At 30.3% G+C, this 21,008-nt stretch overlaps 1 protein-coding gene across 8 annotated transcripts in view; it reads right to left on the bottom strand.

The window, feature by feature from the left end:
* The window catches only part of marchf1 (membrane-associated ring finger (C3HC4) 1), a 64,528-nt gene that overhangs the window by 7,090 nt on the left and 36,430 nt on the right, over positions 1-21,008 (bottom strand). For 5 of the 8 annotated variants that reach the window (XM_077204583.1, XM_077204591.1, XM_077204585.1 and 2 more), the window contains 4 exons: positions 20,366-20,445; positions 18,772-19,446; positions 17,046-17,226; positions 12,367-12,514 (listed from right to left, as the gene is read on the bottom strand). In XM_077204583.1, the coding sequence (XP_077060698.1) occupies positions 12,367-12,514; positions 17,046-17,226; positions 18,772-19,446; positions 20,366-20,445 (1,084 nt within the window). The remainder of the gene's footprint in view (positions 1-12,366; positions 12,515-17,045; positions 17,227-18,771; positions 19,447-20,365; positions 20,446-21,008) is intronic. The other 3 variants (XM_077204587.1, XM_077204588.1, XM_077204589.1) reach the window with 1 other exon arrangement.

Genomic DNA, 21,008 nt, shown 5'->3' on the forward strand with positions numbered 1-21,008 from the left:
TTCTTCTTTCTTTCTTTCTTTCTTTCTTTCTTTCTAACTAATCTTTCTTCTTTCTTTCTTTCTTTCTTTCTTTCTTTCTAACTAATCTTTCTTCTTTCTTTCTTTCTTTCTAACTAATCTTTCTTTCTTTCTTTCTAACTAATCTTTCTTCTTTCTTTCTTTCTAACTAATCTTTCTTCTTTCTTTCTTTCTTTCTTTCTTTCTTTCTTTCTTTCTAACTAATCTTTCTTCTTTCTTTCTAACTAATCTTTCTTCTTTCTTTCTTTCTAACTAATCTTTCTTCTTTCTTTCTTTCTTTCTTTCTTTCTTTCTTTCTAACTAATCTTTCTTCTTTCTTTCTTTCTTTCTTTCTTTCTTTTTCTTTCTTTCTTTCTAACTAATCTTTCTTCTTTCTTTCTTTCTTTCTTTCTTTCTTTCTTTCTTTCTTTCTTTCTTTTTCTTTCTTTCTAACTAATCTTTCTTCTTTCTTTCTTTCTAACTAATCTTTCTTCTTTCTTTCTTTCTTTCTAACTAATCTTTCTTCTTTCTTTCTTTCTTTCTAACTAATCTTTCTTTCTTTCTTTCTTTCTAACTAATCTTTCTTTCTTTCTTTCTAACTAATCTTTCTTCTTTCTTTCTTTCTAACTAATCTTTCTTCTTTCTTTCTTTCTTTCTTTCTTTCTAACTAATCTTTCTTCTTTCTTTCTAACTAATCTTTCTTCTTTCTTTCTAACTAATCTTTCTTCTTTCTTTCTTTCTTTCTTTCTTTCTTTCTAACTAATCTTTCTTCTTTCTTTCTTTCTTTCTAACTAATATTTCTTCTTTCTTTCTTTCTTTCTTTCTTTCTTTCTTTCTTTCTTTCTTTCTTTCTTTCTAACTAATCTTTCTTTCTAACTAATTCTTTCTTTCTTTCTTTCTAACTAATCTTTCTTCTTTCTTTCTTTCTTTCTAACTAATATTTCTTCTTTCTTTCTTTCTTTCTTTCTTTCTAACTAATCTTTCTTTCTTTCTTTCTTTCTTTCTTTCTTTCTAACTAATATTTCTTCTTTCTTTCTTTCTTTCTAACTAATATTTCTTCTTTCTTTATTTCTTTCTTTCTTTCTAACTAATCTCTCTTCTTTCTTTCTTTCTTTCTTTCTTTCTTTCTTTCTTTCTAACTAATCTTTCTTTCTTTCTTTCTAACTAATCTTTCTTTCTAACTAATTCTTTCTTTCTTTCTTTCTAACTAATCTTTCTTCTTTCTTTCTTTCTTTCTTTCTTTCTAACTAATCTTTCTTCTTTCTTTCTTTCTAACTAATTCTTTCTTTCTTTCTTTCTAACTAATCTTTCTTCTTTCTTTCTTTCTTTCTTTCTTTCTTTCTTTCTTTCTTTATTTCTTTCTTTCTTTCTAACTAATCTTTCTTTCTTATTTAATTCTTTCTTTCTTTCTTTCTAACTAATCTTTCTTCTTTCTTTCTTTCTTTCTAGCTAATCTTTCTTCTTTCTTTCTAACTAATCTTTCTTCTTTCTTTCTTTCTTTCTAACTAATCTTTCTTCTTTCTTTCTTTCTTTCTTTCTTTCTAACTCATCTTTCTTTCTTTCTTTCTTTCTTTTTCTTTCTTTCTTTCTAACTAATCTTTCTTCTTTCTTTCTTTCTTTCTAACTAATCTTTCTTTCTTTCTTTCTAACTAATCTTTCTTCTTTCTTTCTTTCTAACTAATCTTTCTTCTTTCTTTCTTTCTTTCTTTCTTTCTTTCTTTCTTTCTAACTAATCTTTCTTCTTTCTTTCTAACTAATCTTTCTTCTTTCTTTCTTTCTAACTAATCTTTCTTCTTTCTTTCTTTCTTTCTTTCTTTCTTTCTAACTAATCTTTCTTCTTTCTTTCTTTCTTTCTTTCTTTTTCTTTCTTTCTTTCTAACTAATCTTTCTTCTTTCTTTCTTTCTTTCTTTCTTTCTTTCTTTCTTTCTTTCTTTCTTTTTCTTTCTTTCTTTCTAACTAATCTTTCTTCTTTCTTTCTTTCTAACTAATCTTTCTTCTTTCTTTCTTTCTTTCTAACTAATCTTTCTTCTTTCTTTCTTTCTTTCTAACTAATCTTTCTTTCTTTCTTTCTTTCTAACTAATCTTTCTTTCTTTCTTTCTAACTAATCTTTCTTCTTTCTTTCTTTCTAACTAATCTTTCTTCTTTCTTTCTTTCTTTCTTTCTTTCTAACTAATCTTTCTTCTTTCTTTCTAACTAATCTTTCTTCTTTCTTTCTAACTAATCTTTCTTCTTTCTTTCTTTCTTTCTTTCTTTCTTTCTAACTAATCTTTCTTCTTTCTTTCTTTCTTTCTAACTAATATTTCTTCTTTCTTTCTTTCTTTCTTTCTTTCTTTCTTTCTTTCTTTCTTTCTTTCTAACTAATCTTTCTTTCTAACTAATTCTTTCTTTCTTTCTTTCTAACTAATCTTTCTTCTTTCTTTCTTTCTTTCTAACTAATATTTCTTCTTTCTTTCTTTCTTTCTTTCTTTCTAACTAATCTTTCTTTCTTTCTTTCTTTCTTTCTTTCTTTCTAACTAATATTTCTTCTTTCTTTCTTTCTTTCTAACTAATATTTCTTCTTTCTTTATTTCTTTCTTTCTTTCTAACTAATCTCTCTTCTTTCTTTCTTTCTTTCTTTCTTTCTTTCTTTCTTTCTAACTAATCTTTCTTTCTTTCTTTCTAACTAATCTTTCTTTCTAACTAATTCTTTCTTTCTTTCTTTCTAACTAATCTTTCTTCTTTCTTTCTTTCTTTCTTTCTTTCTAACTAATCTTTCTTCTTTCTTTCTTTCTAACTAATTCTTTCTTTCTTTCTTTCTAACTAATCTTTCTTCTTTCTTTCTTTCTTTCTTTCTTTCTTTCTTTCTTTATTTCTTTCTTTCTTTCTAACTAATCTTTCTTTCTTATTTAATTCTTTCTTTCTTTCTTTCTAACTAATCTTTCTTCTTTCTTTCTTTCTTTCTAGCTAATCTTTCTTCTTTCTTTCTAACTAATCTTTCTTCTTTCTTTCTTTCTTTCTAACTAATCTTTCTTCTTTCTTTCTTTCTTTCTTTCTTTCTAACTCATCTTTCTTTCTTTCTTTCTTTCTTTTTCTTTCTTTCTTTCTAACTAATCTTTCTTCTTTCTTTCTTTCTTTCTTTCTAACTAATCTTTCTTCTTTCTTTCTTTCTTTCTTTCTAAGTAATCTTTCTTTCTAACTAATTATTTCTTTCTTTCTAACTAATCTTTCTTCTTTCTTCTTTCTTTCTTTCTTTCTTTCTAACTAATCTTTCTTTCTTTCTTTCTAACTAATCTTTCTTATTTCTTTCTTTCTTTCTAGCTAATCTTTCTTCTTTCTTTCTAACTAATCTTTCTTCTTTCTTTCTTCTTTCTTTCTTTCTAACTAATCTTTCTTTCTAACTAATTCTTTCTTTCTTTCTTTCTTTCTAACTAATCTTTCTTCTTTCTTTCTTTCTTTCTTTCTTTCTAACTAATCTTTCTTTCTTTCTAACTAATCTTTCTTCTTTCTTTCTTTCTTTCTTTCTAGCTAATCTTTCTTCTTTCTTTCTAACTAATCTTTCTTCTTTCTTTCTTTCTTTCTAACTAATCTTTCTTATTTCTTTCTTTCTTTCTTTCTAACTAATCTTTCTTCTTTCTTTCTTTCTTTCTTTCTAACTAATCTTTCTTCTTTCTTTCTTTCTTTCTTTCTTTTTCTTTCTTTCTTTCTAACTAATCTTTCTTCTTTCTTTCTTTCTTTCTAACTAATCTTTCTTCTTTCTTTCTTTCTTTCTAACTAATCTTTCTTCTTTCTTTCTTTCTTTCTTTCTTTCTTTCTAACTAATCTTTCTTCTTTCTTTCTTTCTTTCTTTCTTTCTAACTAATCTTTCTTTCTAACTAATTCTTTCTTTCTTTCTTTCTAACTAATCTTTCTTCTTTCTTTCTTTCTTTCTAGCTAATCTTTCTTCTTTCTTTCTAACTAATCTTTCTTCTTTCTTTCTTTCTTTCTTTCTTTCTTTCTTTCTTTCTTTCTTTCTAACTAATATTTCTTTCTTTCTTTATTTCTTTCTAACTGATATTTCTTCTTTCTTTCTTTCTAAAAGTGAAAGCCAACTTACTGAAATCCTATTTAAACTTATTATTATTCTTTTTCTTCTTCTTTTTCTTAACCAAAATTTTCTGACTGCTACTCCTCCTAGAGCTTTAACTCTACAAACTCCAAACTCGGGTCAGACCTTCAGACTGTTCTGACTTAGTGTGCTATATCTTTTCAGACTGATTTGACTTTCAGATTTCTTAAAAATTAATATTAAAAATCATAAAAATCCCATTGACTTTCATTGCAACAGTTCAAATTGAGCCAAGGCTACGGTGGCCCAGCAGTGTACAACACAAAAACTCAAATCTAAACTCCCTGAAGCCCAAGACTCAATTAAACTACCATTCTATATGTACTAATGAACTTATCTATCTATCTATCTATCTATCTATCTATCTATCTATCTATCTCTTTCTATCTATCTATCTATCTCTTTTTATCTATCTATCTATCTATCTATCTATCTATCTATCTATCTATCTAATCTATCTTTCTTTCTTACTAACTAATCTATCTTTCTTTCTTTCTTTCTAACTAATCTTTCTTCTTTCTTTCTTTATTTCTTTCTTTCTTTCTAACTAATCTTTCTTCTTTCTTTCTTTCTTTCTAACTAATCTTTCTTCTTTCTTTCTAACTAATCTTTCTTCTTTCTTTCTGTCTTTCTTTCTTTCTAACTAATATTTCTTTTTTCTTTTTTTCTTACTAACTAATCTATCTTTCTTTCTTTCTAACTAATCTTTCTTCTTTCTTTCTAACTAATCTTTCTTCTTTCTTTCTTTCTTTCTTTCTTTCTAACTAATATTTCTTCTTTCTTTCTTTCTAACTAATATTTCTTCTTTCTAACTAATCTTTCTTCTTTCTTTCTAACTAATCTTTCTTTCTTTCTTTCTAACTAATCTTTCTTTCTTTCTAACTAATCTTTCTTCTTTCTTTCTTTCTTTCTTTCTAACTAATCTTTCTTCTTTCTTTCTTTCTTTCTTTTTCTTTCTTTCTTTCTAACTAATCTTTCTTCTTTCTTTCTTTCTTTCTAACTAATCTTTCTTCTTTCTTTCTTTCTTTCTAACTAATCTTTCTTTCCTTCTTTCTTTCTTTCTTTCTTTCTTCTTTCTTTCTTTCTTTCTAACTAATCTTTCTTCTTTCTTTCTTTCTTTCTTTCTTTCTAACTAATCTTTCTTTCTTTCTTTCTAACTAATCTTTCTTTCTTTCTTTCTTTTTTTCTTTCTTTCTTTTTTTCTTTCTTTCTTTCTTTCTTTCTTTCTTTCTAACTAATCTTTCTTCTTTCTTTCTAACTAATCTTTCTTCTTTCTTTCTTTCTTTCTTTATTTCTTTCTAACTAATCTTTCTTCTTTCTTTCTTTCTTTCTTTCTTTCTTTCTTTCTTTCTTTCTTACTAATCTTTCTTCTTTCTTTCTTTCTTTCTAACTAATCTTTCTTCTTTCTTTCTTTCTTTCTAACTAATCTTTCTTTTTTCTTTCTTTATTTCTTTCTTTCTTTCTTTCTTTCTTTCTTTCTTTCTTTCTTTCTTTCTAACTAATATTTCTTCTTTCTTTCTAACTAATATTTCTTCTTTCTAACTAATCTTTCTTCTTTCTTTCTAACTAATCTTTCTTTCTTTCTAACTAATCTTTCTTTCTTTCTAACTAATCTATCTTCTTTCTTTCTTTCTTTCTTTCTTTCTAACTAATCTTTCTTCTTTCTTTCTTTCTTTCTTTCTTTCTTTCTTTCTTTCTAACTAATCTTTCTTCTTTCTTTCTTTCTTTCTTTCTTTCTTTCTTTCTTTCTTTCTTTCTTTCTTTTTCTTTCTTTCTTTCTAACTAATCTTTCTTCTTTCTTTCTTTCTTTCTAACTAATCTTTCTTCTTTCTTTCTTTCTTTCTAACTAATCTTTCTTTCTTTCTTTCTTTCTAACTAATCTTTCTTTCTTTCTTTCTTTCTTTCTTTCTTTCTAACTAATCTTTCTTCTTTCTTTCTAACTAATCTTTCTTCTTTCTTTCTTTCTTTCTTTCTTTCTTTCTTTCTTTCTTACTAATCTTTCTTCTTTCTTTCTTTCTTTCTTTCTTTCTAACTAATCTTTCTTCTTTCTTTCTTTCTTTCTTTCTTTCTTTCTAACTAATCTTTCTTCTTTCTTTCTTTCTTTCTAACTAATCTTTCTTTTTTCTTTCTTTCTTTCTTTCTTTCTTTCTTTCTTTCTTTCTTTCTTTCTTTCTTTCTTTCTTTCTTTCTTTCTAACTAATCTTTCTTCTTTCTTTCTTTCTTTCTTTCTTTCTTTCTTTCTTTCTTTCTTTCTTTCTTTCTTTTTCTTTCTTTCTTTCTAACTAATCTTTCTTCTTTCTTTCTTTCTTTCTTTCTTTCTAACTAATCTTTCTTCTTTCTTTCTTTCTTTCTAACTATTCTTTCTTCTTTCTTTCTTTCTTTCTTTCTAACTAATCTTTCTTCTTTCTTTCTTTCTAACTAATCTTTCTTCTTTCTTTCTTTCTTTCTTTCTTTCTAACTAATCTTTCTTTCTTTCTTTCTAACTAATCTTTCTTCTTTCTTTCTTTCTTTCTAACTAATCTTTCTTCTTTCTTTCTTTCTTTCTTTCTTTCTTTCTTTCTTTCTTTCTTTCTTTTTCTTTCTTTCTAACAAATCTTTCTTCTTTCTTTCTTTCTTTCTTTCTTTCTAACTAATCTTTCTTCTTTCTTTCTTTCTTTCTTTCTAACTAATCTTTCTTCTTTCTTTCTTTCTTTCTAACTAATCTTTCTTCTTTCTTTCTAACTAATCTTTCTTTCTTTCTTTCTTTCTTTTTCTTTCTTTCTTTTTCTTTCTTTCTAACTAATCTTTCTTCTTTCTTTCTTTCTTTCTTTCTTTCTTTCTAACTAATCTTTCTTCTTTCTTTCTTTCTTTCTTTCTTTCTTTCTAACTAATCTTTCTTCTTTCTTTCTTTCTTTCTAACTAATCTTTCTTTCTTTCTTTCTAACTAATCTTTCTTCTTTCTTTCTTTCTAACTAATCTTTCTTCTTTCTTTCTTTCTTTCTTTCTTTCTTTCTTTCTAACTAATCTTTCTTCTTTCTTTCTAACTAATCTTTCTTCTTTCTTTCTTTCTAACTAATCTTTCTTCTTTCTTTCTTTCTTTCTTTCTTTCTTTCTTTCTTTCTAACTAATCTTTCTTCTTTCTTTCTTTCTTTCTTTCTTTTTCTTTCTTTCTTTCTAACTAATCTTTCTTCTTTCTTTCTTTCTTTCTTTCTTTCTTTCTTTCTTTCTTTCTTTTTCTTTCTTTCTTTCTAACTAATCTTTCTTCTTTCTTTCTTTCTAACTAATCTTTCTTCTTTCTTTCTTTCTTTCTAACTAATCTTTCTTCTTTCTTTCTTTCTTTCTAACTAATCTTTCTTTCTTTCTTTCTTTCTAACTAATCTTTCTTTCTTTCTTTCTAACTAATCTTTCTTCTTTCTTTCTTTCTAACTAATCTTTCTTCTTTCTTTCTTTCTTTCTTTCTTTCTAACTAATCTTTCTTCTTTCTTTCTAACTAATCTTTCTTCTTTCTTTCTAACTAATCTTTCTTCTTTCTTTCTTTCTTTCTTTCTTTCTTTCTAACTAATCTTTCTTCTTTCTTTCTTTCTTTCTAACTAATATTTCTTCTTTCTTTCTTTCTTTCTTTCTTTCTTTCTTTCTTTCTTTCTTTCTTTCTTTCTAACTAATCTTTCTTTCTAACTAATTCTTTCTTTCTTTCTTTCTAACTAATCTTTCTTCTTTCTTTCTTTCTTTCTAACTAATATTTCTTCTTTCTTTCTTTCTTTCTTTCTTTCTAACTAATCTTTCTTTCTTTCTTTCTTTCTTTCTTTCTTTCTTTCTAACTAATATTTCTTCTTTCTTTCTTTCTTTCTAACTAATATTTCTTCTTTCTTTATTTCTTTCTTTCTTTCTAACTAATCTCTCTTCTTTCTTTCTTTCTTTCTTTCTTTCTTTCTTTCTTTCTAACTAATCTTTCTTTCTTTCTTTCTAACTAATCTTTCTTTCTAACTAATTCTTTCTTTCTTTCTTTCTAACTAATCTTTCTTCTTTCTTTCTTTCTTTCTTTCTTTCTAACTAATCTTTCTTCTTTCTTTCTTTCTAACTAATTCTTTCTTTCTTTCTTTCTAACTAATCTTTCTTCTTTCTTTCTTTCTTTCTTTCTTTCTTTCTTTATTTCTTTCTTTCTTTCTAACTAATCTTTCTTTCTTATTTAATTCTTTCTTTCTTTCTTTCTAACTAATCTTTCTTCTTTCTTTCTTTCTTTCTAGCTAATCTTTCTTCTTTCTTTCTAACTAATCTTTCTTCTTTCTTTCTTTCTTTCTAACTAATCTTTCTTCTTTCTTTCTTTCTTTCTTTCTAACTCATCTTTCTTTCTTTCTTTCTTTCTTTTTCTTTCTTTCTTTCTAACTAATCTTTCTTCTTTCTTTCTTTCTTTCTTTCTAACTAATCTTTCTTCTTTCTTTCTTTCTTTCTTTCTAAGTAATCTTTCTTTCTAACTAATTATTTCTTTCTTTCTAACTAATCTTTCTTCTTTCTTCTTTCTTTCTTTCTTTCTTTCTAACTAATCTTTCTTTCTTTCTTTCTAACTAATCTTTCTTATTTCTTTCTTTCTTTCTAGCTAATCTTTCTTCTTTCTTTCTAACTAATCTTTCTTCTTTCTTTCTTCTTTCTTTCTTTCTAACTAATCTTTCTTTCTAACTAATTCTTTCTTTCTTTCTTTCTTTCTAACTAATCTTTCTTCTTTCTTTCTTTCTTTCTTTCTTTCTAACTAATCTTTCTTTCTTTCTAACTAATCTTTCTTCTTTCTTTCTTTCTTTCTTTCTAGCTAATCTTTCTTCTTTCTTTCTAACTAATCTTTCTTCTTTCTTTCTTTCTAACTAATCTTTCTTATTTCTTTCTTTCTTTCTTTCTAACTAATCTTTCTTCTTTCTTTCTTTCTTTCTTTCTAACTAATCTTTCTTCTTTCTTTCTTTCTTTCTTTCTTTTTCTTTCTTTCTTTCTAACTAATCTTTCTTCTTTCTTTCTTTCTTTCTAACTAATCTTTCTTCTTTCTTTCTTTCTTTCTAACTAATCTTTCTTCTTTCTTTCTTTCTTTCTTTCTTTCTTTCTAACTAATCTTTCTTCTTTCTTTCTTTCTTTCTTTCTTTCTAACTAATCTTTCTTTCTAACTAATTCTTTCTTTCTTTCTTTCTAACTAATCTTTCTTCTTTCTTTCTTTCTTTCTAGCTAATCTTTCTTCTTTCTTTCTAACTAATCTTTCTTCTTTCTTTCTTTCTTTCTTTCTTTCTTTCTTTCTTTCTTTCTAACTAATATTTCTTTCTTTCTTTATTTCTTTCTAACTGATATTTCTTCTTTCTTTCTTTCTAAAAGTGAAAGCCAACTTACTGAAATCCTATTTAAACTTATTATTATTCTTTTTCTTCTTCTTTTTCTTAACCAAAATTTTCTGACTGCTACTCCTCCTAGAGCTTTAACTCTACAAACTCCAAACTCGGGTCAGACCTTCAGACTGTTCTGACTTAGTGTGCTATATCTTTTCAGACTGATTTGACTTACAGATTTCTTAAAAATTAATATTAAAAATCATAAAAATCCCATTGACTTTCATTGCAACAGTTCAAATTGAGCCAAGGCTACGGTGGCCCAGCAGTGTACAACACAAAAACTCAAATCTAAACTCCCTGAAGCCCAAGACTCAATTAAACTACCATTCTATATGTACTAATGAACTTATCTATCTATCTATCTATCTATCTATCTATCTATCTATCTATCTATCTATCTATCTATCTATCTATCTATCTATCTATCTATCCATCTATCTATCTATCTATCTATCTATCTATCTATCTATCTATCCATCTATCCATCTATCTATTCTATTCTATCTATTCTTTCTTTCTAACTAATCTTTCTTTCTTTCTAACTAATCTTTCTATCTTTCTTTCTATCTCTCTTTCTAATCTTTCTTTCTAACTAATCTTTCTTTCTTTCTTTCTTTCTTTCTTTTCTAACTAATCTATTTATTTCTAACTAATCTTTCTTTCTTTCTTTCTAACTAATCTTTCTATCTTTCTTTCTTTCTTTCTTTCTTTCTTTCTTTCTAATCTTTCTTTCAATCTTTCTTTTTTTCTTTCTTTCTAACTAATCTTACTTTCTAACTTCCTTTCATTCTAACTAATCTTTCTTTCTAACTAATCTTTCTTTCTTTCTAACTAATCTTTCTATCTCTCTTTCTTTCTTTCTCTCTTTCTTTCTAACTAATCTTTCTATCTATCTTTATTTCTTTCTAATCTTTCTTTCAATCTTTCTTTCTTTTTAGCAACCACCCAAAATACCTTAAAACACCCTAGCAACACCATAGCAACCACCCAAAATGCTCTAGAACACCCTAGCAACCACCCAGAACACCCTAGCAACCACCCAAAATACCTTAAATCACCCTAGCAACACCATAGCAACCACCCAAAATACCCTAGAACACCCTAGCAACACCCTAGCAACCACCAGAACACCCTAGCAACTGCATAGCAACCACCCAGAACACCCTAGCAACCACCCAAAATACCTTAAATCACCCTAGCAACACCATAGCAACCACCCAAAATACCCTAGAACACCCTAGCAACACCCTAGCAACCACCAGAACACCCTAGCAACTGCCTAGCAACCACCCAGAACACCCTAGCAACCACCCAAAATACCTTAAATCACCCTAGCAACACCATAGCAACCACCCAAAATACCCTAGAACACCTTAGCAACACCCTAGCAACCACCAGAACACCCTAGCAACTGCCTAGCAACCCCAGAACACCCTAGCAACTGCCTAGCAACCACCCAGAACACCATAGCAACCACCCAAAATACCTTACAACACCTTAGCAACACCATAGCAACCACCCAGAACACCATGGCAACCATCCAAAATACCTTAAAACACCCTAGCAACACCATAGCAACCACCCAAAATAACGTAGAACACCCAAGCAACACCATAGCAACCACCTAAAATACCTTAGCAACCACCAGGCAACCACCCAGAACACCTTAGCAACCCACTAGAAACACCCTAGCAACTTTAAATTACTTCAAACTATACTTCAAACTTTAAACTACTTTAAACTTTAAACCATTAAAACTTTAAACTTTAAACTTTAAACTACTTTAAACTTTAAACTAATTTCAACTTCAAACTACTTTAAAATTTAAACTAATTTAAACTTTAAACTAATTTAAACTTCTTCAAACTTATTGGTCCAAACTTTCACAAGCCAACTTAAAGTTTGTCTCGACGAACTTTTTCTAGTTTTTAATGTTATCATTATCGTCCCAATGAGAAAATTTGGCCGATATATTAAAGCCGATACATAATGGGTTATTTCCTTCAGCTGAGACACTTGAGATGTGCACTGTTTGCCATGATGGTTTTGAATTGCTTAAAATATGATTGGAATCACTTCAAAAAAGGAAAATACAGAGAAAAATGTGCAACACAAGTCTGTCATATAGGCTACAATAAATTATAATGAGAACATTATAATTGTGTGCTTGGGACATGGCTTTTAATGGTGAGACTTTTGTTTTTGTAATCAGTCTTTCAAAAAATTATATATAAATTTGAAATTACATTTATTGGTTAATATATAGGTTATTGGCTTTCAAATATAGAGAATTATCGGTGCATCCCTAGTTTAAGTAAATATTTATATAGCTTTAGTTTAAGTAAGTTTTGTACTTCAACTTCTTTCAGTTAGTTGCCAAGGCAAAGTTTTTTTGTTTTTTTAAAAGTTTTTTTCAACTTATTTTAACTACCTTTTCAACTTGTATTTATATTTTATTTTACTAAAAATTTTCAATTTCAATTACCCGAAAACATTTATTTTTATATTTTTATTTTTATAATTACCAATATTTTTTTCCCCATTTCATGTGAGTTTACATAATTTTAAGCCTATTTTGTCAAAGTATTGATCATTCTTTAAGAGTAAAATAAAAAATAAAAAGCTTAATCGAAGCTACTTTACAACACTGCATTTCACCACTATATTTTCACTAGTAACTAGATGCTGATTGTTCAATACAACATTCCAGCTGTACTAAGCTAAAATACATAGTAACCTGAATAACACTGCATTGCACCTCATTTCCTCAGGCAAACATTTATACATCTGCATAAAAATATGAACTATTGTGTATTTTCATATTTTATAAAAAAAATATTGTTTCTGTCACCAAGACAGATTCCTCATATGTGTAAACACATGGCATTAGAGCTCATTCTGATTCTGATTCTATTGTGTAAGTTGTGCGTGTGACGGTGTCTACCATTGTTCTTGCCTTGTCGGATCTCTTCAGCCGTGCGGTCAATCAGAACGTAGAGTGACCAGATGACACAAACCACAGCCGCCAGGTGAAAGGCCACAGAGCAGAAGATCTTCCGTCGCTCGCTCTTAGGCATCTGTAGCTTCTCCCACTAAAGAAGATTACAGAGAACAAGGGAGCATCACTTCAATTAATGTTAATCTTCTTTCCTTCCCGTAATAATTTTTTTTAGCCACCATGTGGCAGCACTAGGAAATGTGTGTGTTCTGACCTTCACAATATTTAAACATTCAGACAAACCTGCACAATAACCCTTGAGTTTATTTTGTTAGCAGTGTTTGCTAAGGCAAGAATCACTATTATTACTGCTTATACTAAGGGAATTTTTTTAAATAAACCCCCTAACCTTTAAACGTTGGTGAGTAACTCGCTCATCATTTGTGCTTTAGCCATAAATGAGTTAGTTTTCTTTTTTAAATTATTGCTTTTTGTTCCATAAATATGCTTAAAAATTATGAGTCACTGAAAGAGATTGTACTGCCACACACTATATACTACGTACATACAGTGATGTGAATAAGATAGGACACCCATGCTAAAGTTGCTTAAAAAGAGGAATAAAAAAAATTGATCTTAATGCCTTAATTAGAAAAATGAGGAAAAATCCAACCTTTAAGGGCACCAATTTTCTTTGTGTATGAATAATTTATCATAAATAAATAAATGTTCTTCCTTAAAATACAGGGTGCATAAGTCAGGACACCCCTATGTTAAATTCCCATTGAGTCAGGCAGATTTTTATTTTTAAAGGCCAGTTATTTCATGGATCCAGGATAATATGCATCCTGATAAAGTTCCCTTGGCCTTTGGAATTAAAATAGACCCACATCATCACATTCCCTTCACCATATGTAGAGATTGGCATGGGGTACTTTCCATAAGATCATCTTTCAATGCAAATCAAACCAGCTATTAGGATAACTGAAATAAAACCATGCCAATCTCTAAGTATGGTGAAGGGAATGTGACGATGTGGGGATATTTTAATTCCAAGGGCCAAGGGAACTTTATCAGGATGCATATTATCCTGGATCCATGAAATAACTGGCCTTTAAAAATAAAAATCTGCCTGACTCTATGCGAATTTAAAGGAGCTGTATGTAAGAAATGTATTTCAATTAATCATAAAATGGCCCTGATATGTCACTAGACATTAAGAAATCATGTTCATTTCAAATACTTATATCACTGACAACAGTAGTCCAGCTAGGATATTGTCATTTAAAAAGTGAAATTGCAGCCCTCAACTGATGTTGATGTTGTCATGTTGTGTTTTGGTCTGATGTGTCACCCTCCACCTAATTACCAATCACAAAGTCAGTAGTGTTGCGGCATCCGGGTTGCCAGCTCTGCTAGTTACCACAGCTGCAGCTACAAACGTGTCGGAATTGGATAAAAAAAAATTCTAACGTTGCGAAACCAAAAAAAAACTCGTTATGAATCCGAAAAACTTCGTGACAAAGTCCGAAATAAAACAATGATTTGCATAACAAAGTTATGCATGTTCGTGCAAAGTAACGTTACGTTAGCTCATATGGAGGAGGTGGGTCATCAAATTGAAAAGGTAAGGAATTGTTTGGGTAATAAAAACGGCGAGTCGTCATTACTAACATTAGCAATGCATTATCAGAGCCCGTTTCTCTGTTATTATGCTGAGACGCTTAGGAAAACTACATTAGCACGCCCATTATTGTTTATCATGCAAGTTCTACAGCCAAAAATAATAGAATGACATATAATCTTTCATATCACCTATTTTAGCATTATGGACGTGTACTGCAGGGTAAGTTAAAAAATACAGCTGGTTGCTTTCACTTATAGCGTCACCTTAATGAATAGCTGTATCTTTGATATCGGTTACACACCGTGACAGAGGCTTGTGCTTGTACTTACGTTAATGACAGATACCTACCGTTATAAGTTAGACTAACAGCTATTGTTCTAACAATGTACTGTCACATACGAGCGTACATCTTTACGATTATATTTGGCTAATCGCCATTAGTAAATTTTTGCGATATATAATTACTTTGCAAAACATCTCTCATTTGAAGCATAAACATAATTAACAGAAAAAGCTTCTTGTAGCAGCCTACGTTCCAGCTGGATCCTGCAGCCTATCTGGCAACCTCGAGTCAGGAAGGAGGGAGAGGGCATACACCGCTCTACAGTATTTTGAAAGTGATTGCAGTACCAGTTTTGGCCACATTCTACATACGGCTCCTTTAACATAGGGGTGTCCTGACTTATGCAACCTGTATTTTAAGGAAGAACATTTATTTATTTATGATACATTATTCATACACAAAGAAAATTGGTGCCCTTAAAGGTTGGATTTTTCCTCATTTTTCTAATTAAGGCATTAAAATCAATTTCCAAAAGATGATTTTTTATTCCTCTTTTTAGGCAACTTTAGCATGGGTGTCCTAACTTATTCACATCACTGTATGCACTATACACTCAACCGTGTAGTGTATGAATTTTTAAGATTATTTTGTCCTTAAACATTGGAGTCTGATAGCACATGTCGCAATGGAAACAGCACAGTATGGTGTGATGATGATCAAGCTTGGGAAGCAGGCATGAAAGTGTAAATTATATGTGCTTTTCGATTATATTTGTTCAAAATACAATGATATTTTGTAGTTCTGAAATGTCAACTGGAAGAGGTCTTTAACATTTTTCAAGCCAAAGACCATTTGGTGCGGGAGACAGGACTATTACATATTGCGTTAAGTTTGAAATTTAAGCCTGGCCTATAATAACATGCTTATATTATCATATTCATTTATTTATATATTATGATGCTTACATGATACACCATTAAAATGATCATTAATGATGTACAGAATCAATCCGCTTGTCAAGTCGTGATGTAAAGAATACTGTTTACGGGTTCAAGCTTCTACTCGTTTCACTTGAGAATACTATTGCAACAGCTGTTTATGAGCACTATTTATTCATATTACAAATTTAAGCTAAGCATTTAAAAATTTGCGGTGTACACTACAGTCTCTGTGCTCACAGCATCCCGAACACAAATATTTTAATTCATAAAAGATGAATCACAGTCTGGCTATCTGGGATTTTGGTATGGAAATAAATGTTAGGATCATGATTTTTCTGTGGTATTATATCACAACTTGAATGTATATTAGCACCATTCTTTGTTTTCTTTTGGAATCTCAATATATATGCTGCCACTTGGTAATATTATAAGAAAACATGGAATTAATTTCCACTGTTATGCTGATGACACTCAATTATATATCTCATCACGACCAGATGAAAACACTAACTTATCTAAATTGACAGAGTGTCTAAATTATATAAAATGCTGGATGACGTGTAATTTCCTGCTACTAAATTCAGATAAAACGGAGGTACTACTTATTGGTCCAAAAAAACTACCCACAAAATCCCTTACAATACAACTTTAATTTAGAAGGATGTCCTGTTACTTTATCCACTACAGTAAAAGACCTGGGTGTTATACTAGACCGCAACTTGACTTTCGAAAATCATATTTCATATATTACAAGAACAGCCTTTTTCCACCTTAGAAACATTGCTAAGCTACGTAACATGCTATCTGTTTCTGATGCAGAAAAGTTAGTTCATTTTCTATGTACATTTCCGAAATGCACTTTTTGTAAAGCTGCTTTGAGACAATGTGTATTGTGAAAAGCGCTATACAAATAAATTTGAATTGAATTGAATTGAATTGAATCTGAATGAGAGTGTGGATCTAGAAACGATGACACACGACCAAAGACTTATTTCTTGTATATCTGAATTTTGTGTAGTATACACTACCATTGTATACTATACTGTATAGTATGTTCACCAAGGCTGCATTTATTTGATTAAAAATACAGTAAAACAGTACTATTATGAAACCGTTTTCTATTGGAAAATATTCTAAAATCTATTTTCAACATCATTACTCTTCAGTGTCACAAGATCCTTCAGAAATAATTCTGACATGCTGATTTGATGCTCAAGAAACATTTCTTATTATCAATGTCGAAAAATGTTGAATATTATGGATTTTTTAGGATTATTTGATAAACAAAAAGTTAAAAGCAAATTTTTAAGCATTTATTTTAAAATAGAAATCTTTTGTAACATTATAAATGTCTCTACTGTCAATTGTGATTCATTTAATGTGTCTTTTTTGAAAAAAAGTATTAATTTCTTTAAAAACACAAACTTTTAAACGGTAGTGTATTTTAACATGGGAGGGAATTTTGCTGAATTTTGCTTGACTTTAGCTTCGGTTACGGTTAACATAACACTGTATTTTTGATTAATCCATACTATTTATTTTGCAACCGGAAGCCAGGCTTCTCTATTTGATGATTGGATGATCTCTCAAAGGGGATGGACTTTACAACCAAGGCAATAATTGAAATTCAAAGGCAGTCACACAGCTAATTGAAATAAGCTAATCTTGTTTCTTGTGTATTGTAATTTGTAAAATATATGAAAAAGTACACTTCTGAACAATTAATTTCACTGTTTAGTAGTATGTATATATTCTCCACTCTTTAAAAACATCACATGTGTTCAGTAAAACAGGTTCTGAGCTGTATTCATAGACTTGCGTATGTGTGTGTTACCTTGCGCAAAGGTTTGAGGTGTGTCTCCATGATGAAGTCATATTTGCACAGCTCGCAGCAGCGTGTATCTGAACTTTTGATCCACTGGTGCAGGCAGGTCTGGTGCACAAAACGCAAACTTCCAGTACAGTGGCAGGGGGTGATGAGCGGACACTCTTCATCACCTTCACAGTGACAGATCCTGCACAAGCAAAAACAGATCAACCTCTCGCACCTTCAACCTCTCTTTTACATCCATCTCAATTTCATTTCAATCTTTCAGTTTAGAAATACTTGACTAGCATGATTGTGTTTACATATTGCCAAAGCATTATACACAGAACAAGTAATGGCAAGAAAAAGAAATATATACAACAATAATAAATAACAAACAAATTAAAAAATAAGAATGGTATTAAAATAAAGTGCTAAGTAATGAATGGAAATAAGATAAAACACCCAGATATGATCATCCTCACCCTAAAATTGTAAAATGGATCCATTCTTTTTATAAACGTATATAAAAATATATATAATTAATCTAAAATTAATTTCTATTAAGTTACATTATTATAGATTTTTCTTCTCAATATAGTAATTTACTGTTATATTATTTATGTAATAGAGGGAATGCGCGTGACGTCACCGTCAGCTGGTGTGATTGAGGCCACGCGAACTGAGTGGCAAAAAGACTGAGCGACAGCATTGGTTTTCAGCGTGAATGCCTTGAAAAACACAAAAAACACATCTAAAACGGGAACGAGCTTTGCGAATGACTGTACAACTACATTTGACAAGAAATCTGAGGTATATTTTTACAGATTGCCGAAAGCTACAGAACAGAGAAGCAAATAGATCGCTGCAATTCATAGAAACAACTGGACTCCAGGCAGCGAAAGGTGGATTTGCAGTTATCATTTTTGTGTCAATATGCTGAATTTAGTGGTAAAATCATTCCCTATATATTGTATCGTTATATATTACAGTGACAATTCATCAATCAAATATTTACCACTGTATATTCTGTATAATTTGACATTTTTAAATAAACACTGACAAAAAACGATACAAGTTTTAAGTCTAGACGATATGATGATATATATAACATTGATATAAGTGATAACCTGGATTTAGACCTGCCTATATTGTATTTATATAAAGCGTTCACAGGCAAATTTGCTGTAACGTTATGTATTTCCCCGGTGTCAAAATCAGGCACATATAAATGTCAGGAAACACGATTCCTGGCTGCATATCAATATCCATGGATCACTGGATCTTTAGTAAGTTGTAAGGAACACTATATTGAGTCCAATCTTTAGTTTAAATTGATAATCGTTTGTTTTACTTGCGTTTTCGCAGTTTCTCTTATTAAATCCAGTCACGCAGCTGCTCTTCTGCCACTCAGTCCGGCGGGAAAGTGACGTTAATGCATTCCCTCTATTTCAAACTATTTTTATTTTATTTATATTAATCAAAATTTATATTTATTTTAATTTAATTTAATCTATTTAATAGATTAATAACTAACTACTTTTTTATTTTAAATCACATTTTTATTAATTTAATCTAATTAATTAATTTACTTATTTCTTTTTTTACAGTTTTTCCTCTGGACTTTTCCACGGACCCCCTGTCACTCCCTTGAAAACCCCTGCTGTAATATATGTACATGGATAGCCTTTGATTGTATTGATCAAGGCAGTCGTTTTCTGACAGTGTGCAGCTTTCTCTTCCTCTTTCTCACCTGCACACCTCTTGTTCATCATCAGTGGATGCTTGTTGCGTGGCGCCATTTTGATTGGTGGGAATAGTGCATTTACAGGGGGATGGGACAGACATATCTGGATCTCCTGAATCTCGCTCCTCATATGTCTTTGTAATAGGCTCCTCCTCCTCCTCACTTCCACTCCTACTAGTAGCATGCTCACTCCCTTTCTTGTGATTGGCTGCCTGGCTTTGGCCCCCACGCTCCTCCCTTTTTGACAACAACTTTTTGTGGGCGTTGGTGTCGGGATCCTTGCACAGAGGCGGCTGGTTCTCTTTCTGTCCCTCGTCAGAGTTGACAGACATGAGCTCAATGCCGTCCCGTTCCTCACGGGGATGCGTTTGCGTGTGTCGGCTGCCACTGCGTCTCCGTCTTGCTTTCTCGCGGCTCCAAGAACGAGCTTCTCTACAGCATTGCTCGTCTTCTGAGGATGAGTCAGAGTGTGTGTGCACTTGCTTATGCGATCGGGAATGTCTCGTCTGGCCCACACACTCCTTGGCACACCCAACAGACCTGGTCCTCTCCCGTCGCCGTCGAATACGACGCTTGACTTGCCGCTTCGTGGTGGGGGCGGGATCGGAGGTCGGGTTTATGGGCATGACGGGTGTAGTCTGATCTGAGCCATTTACATCGAGTTTAGCGCAACCACTAGAGCTGCACAACACACACACCCACAAACACACACATCCATACATAAATATAAAAACAAAAGGGATGAAGAAGACACAACAGAGCATGAAATGATTGACATGAAAACATAATGGACAAATAAAAAGTGAATTTCTAAATCTGTGGATTTTTGTTCCTCTCATTGGCCTAATTTCTCCTTGCAACTCACTCTTCAATAAATATTTTTAATACAGAACCCCAGAAAAAAATGTGGCATTCCAAACACAATGTAATTTCTTTAACATACCTTCACAGGTATGCATTCATACTTACAAAGTCCGAGACTACAAGACTACAATATCTTTCTATTTTGCATTCTTAATGTAATATAATACTAAATGTTTTATAAACTATATCATTCCATTTTGTATTCTTAATTTAATTTACTTCACAACTTTACAATTGAATAAAAAATGCTTCATAAATTATATTATTCGATTTTGTATTCTTAATTTAATACAAAATGTTTGATAAATTATATTATTCTATTTTGTATTTATAATTTAATTTAATACAAAATGTTTGATAAATATTATTCTATTTTTAATTTTATTTAATTAATTTATAAGTAATGAAATTACAATCTTTTATTAGAAATTAAATTATCACAGAAAACATTTGCTTACAAATAACAAATTTGATTAGTGACCAAGAAATATTGCAGAATGCTAAATATTTCTATTCGGTTCAAAATCATCTTTCTGTCTGCTTATTTTATGGTTTAAATAGAAAAAAGATTAATTAAAAACTTGTGGTTTCAGACTTTTTGGACTACACTACATTTACATCCTAAAACACTGACATTCCAGAACTTCTTTCATAAAATCACATGGTGTGCAGACATGTAGGTGAGCAAAGCACCAATCATCAACATCTCACGGCAACGGTCTATGACCACACACACCTGCATATGTCCTGGGAGGAGGCAGCAACTGATGTTTGAGAGACGCTGTTCAGAGCGGCTCCTTGGGTGGAGTTGCTGGCCTGAAACAGATGGTGACAAAAGTGCAAACAAATGGAAATAAAAAGGATTATTCGTATGCGCTCTCTCTCACTCTCATCCACATTGAGGCCATACCTTTAAAGTCGTACTACAAAATACTTTCTCCTATCTCAACTTAAAGTGTACAATCAACTATGACCCCTGTGGCACTTTCACATTTATCTTATTTGCAGATGCTTTTATACAAAGCAACTTACAAATGAGTTATGAAAACTGAGCATTCTGCCACAACAACACAGGCTCAACCAATGCCATGAGTTTGTCTGTTGGTCTGTTTAAACAAATGGCAGACGGGGGAAATATATGCAAAACCAGTTAACTACTTTTGCAATTCAGTTTGGTGAAGCAAGCTAGAAGAGCAGAAATTACAAGCGCTCTCACACAAACAAAAAAAGATGGCTTTTAAAGCAGGGTTTCTGTCACATGTTTGAACAGATCTTTAATGTGACTGCAGCTTTAAGGACAAACCAATCCTATTACTAAAAATAACAGTGGCATGGTAAGACCATTTGTGTGCACACATATATGTGTGTGTTCATGGAAC

Source organism: Siphateles boraxobius, unplaced genomic scaffold (genome assembly GCF_051911475.1).
Source record: "Siphateles boraxobius isolate OS27281-9 unplaced genomic scaffold, OSU_SipBor_1 119, whole genome shotgun sequence".
In the NCBI taxonomy this organism is placed as follows: domain Eukaryota; kingdom Metazoa; phylum Chordata; class Actinopteri; order Cypriniformes; family Leuciscidae; genus Siphateles; species Siphateles boraxobius.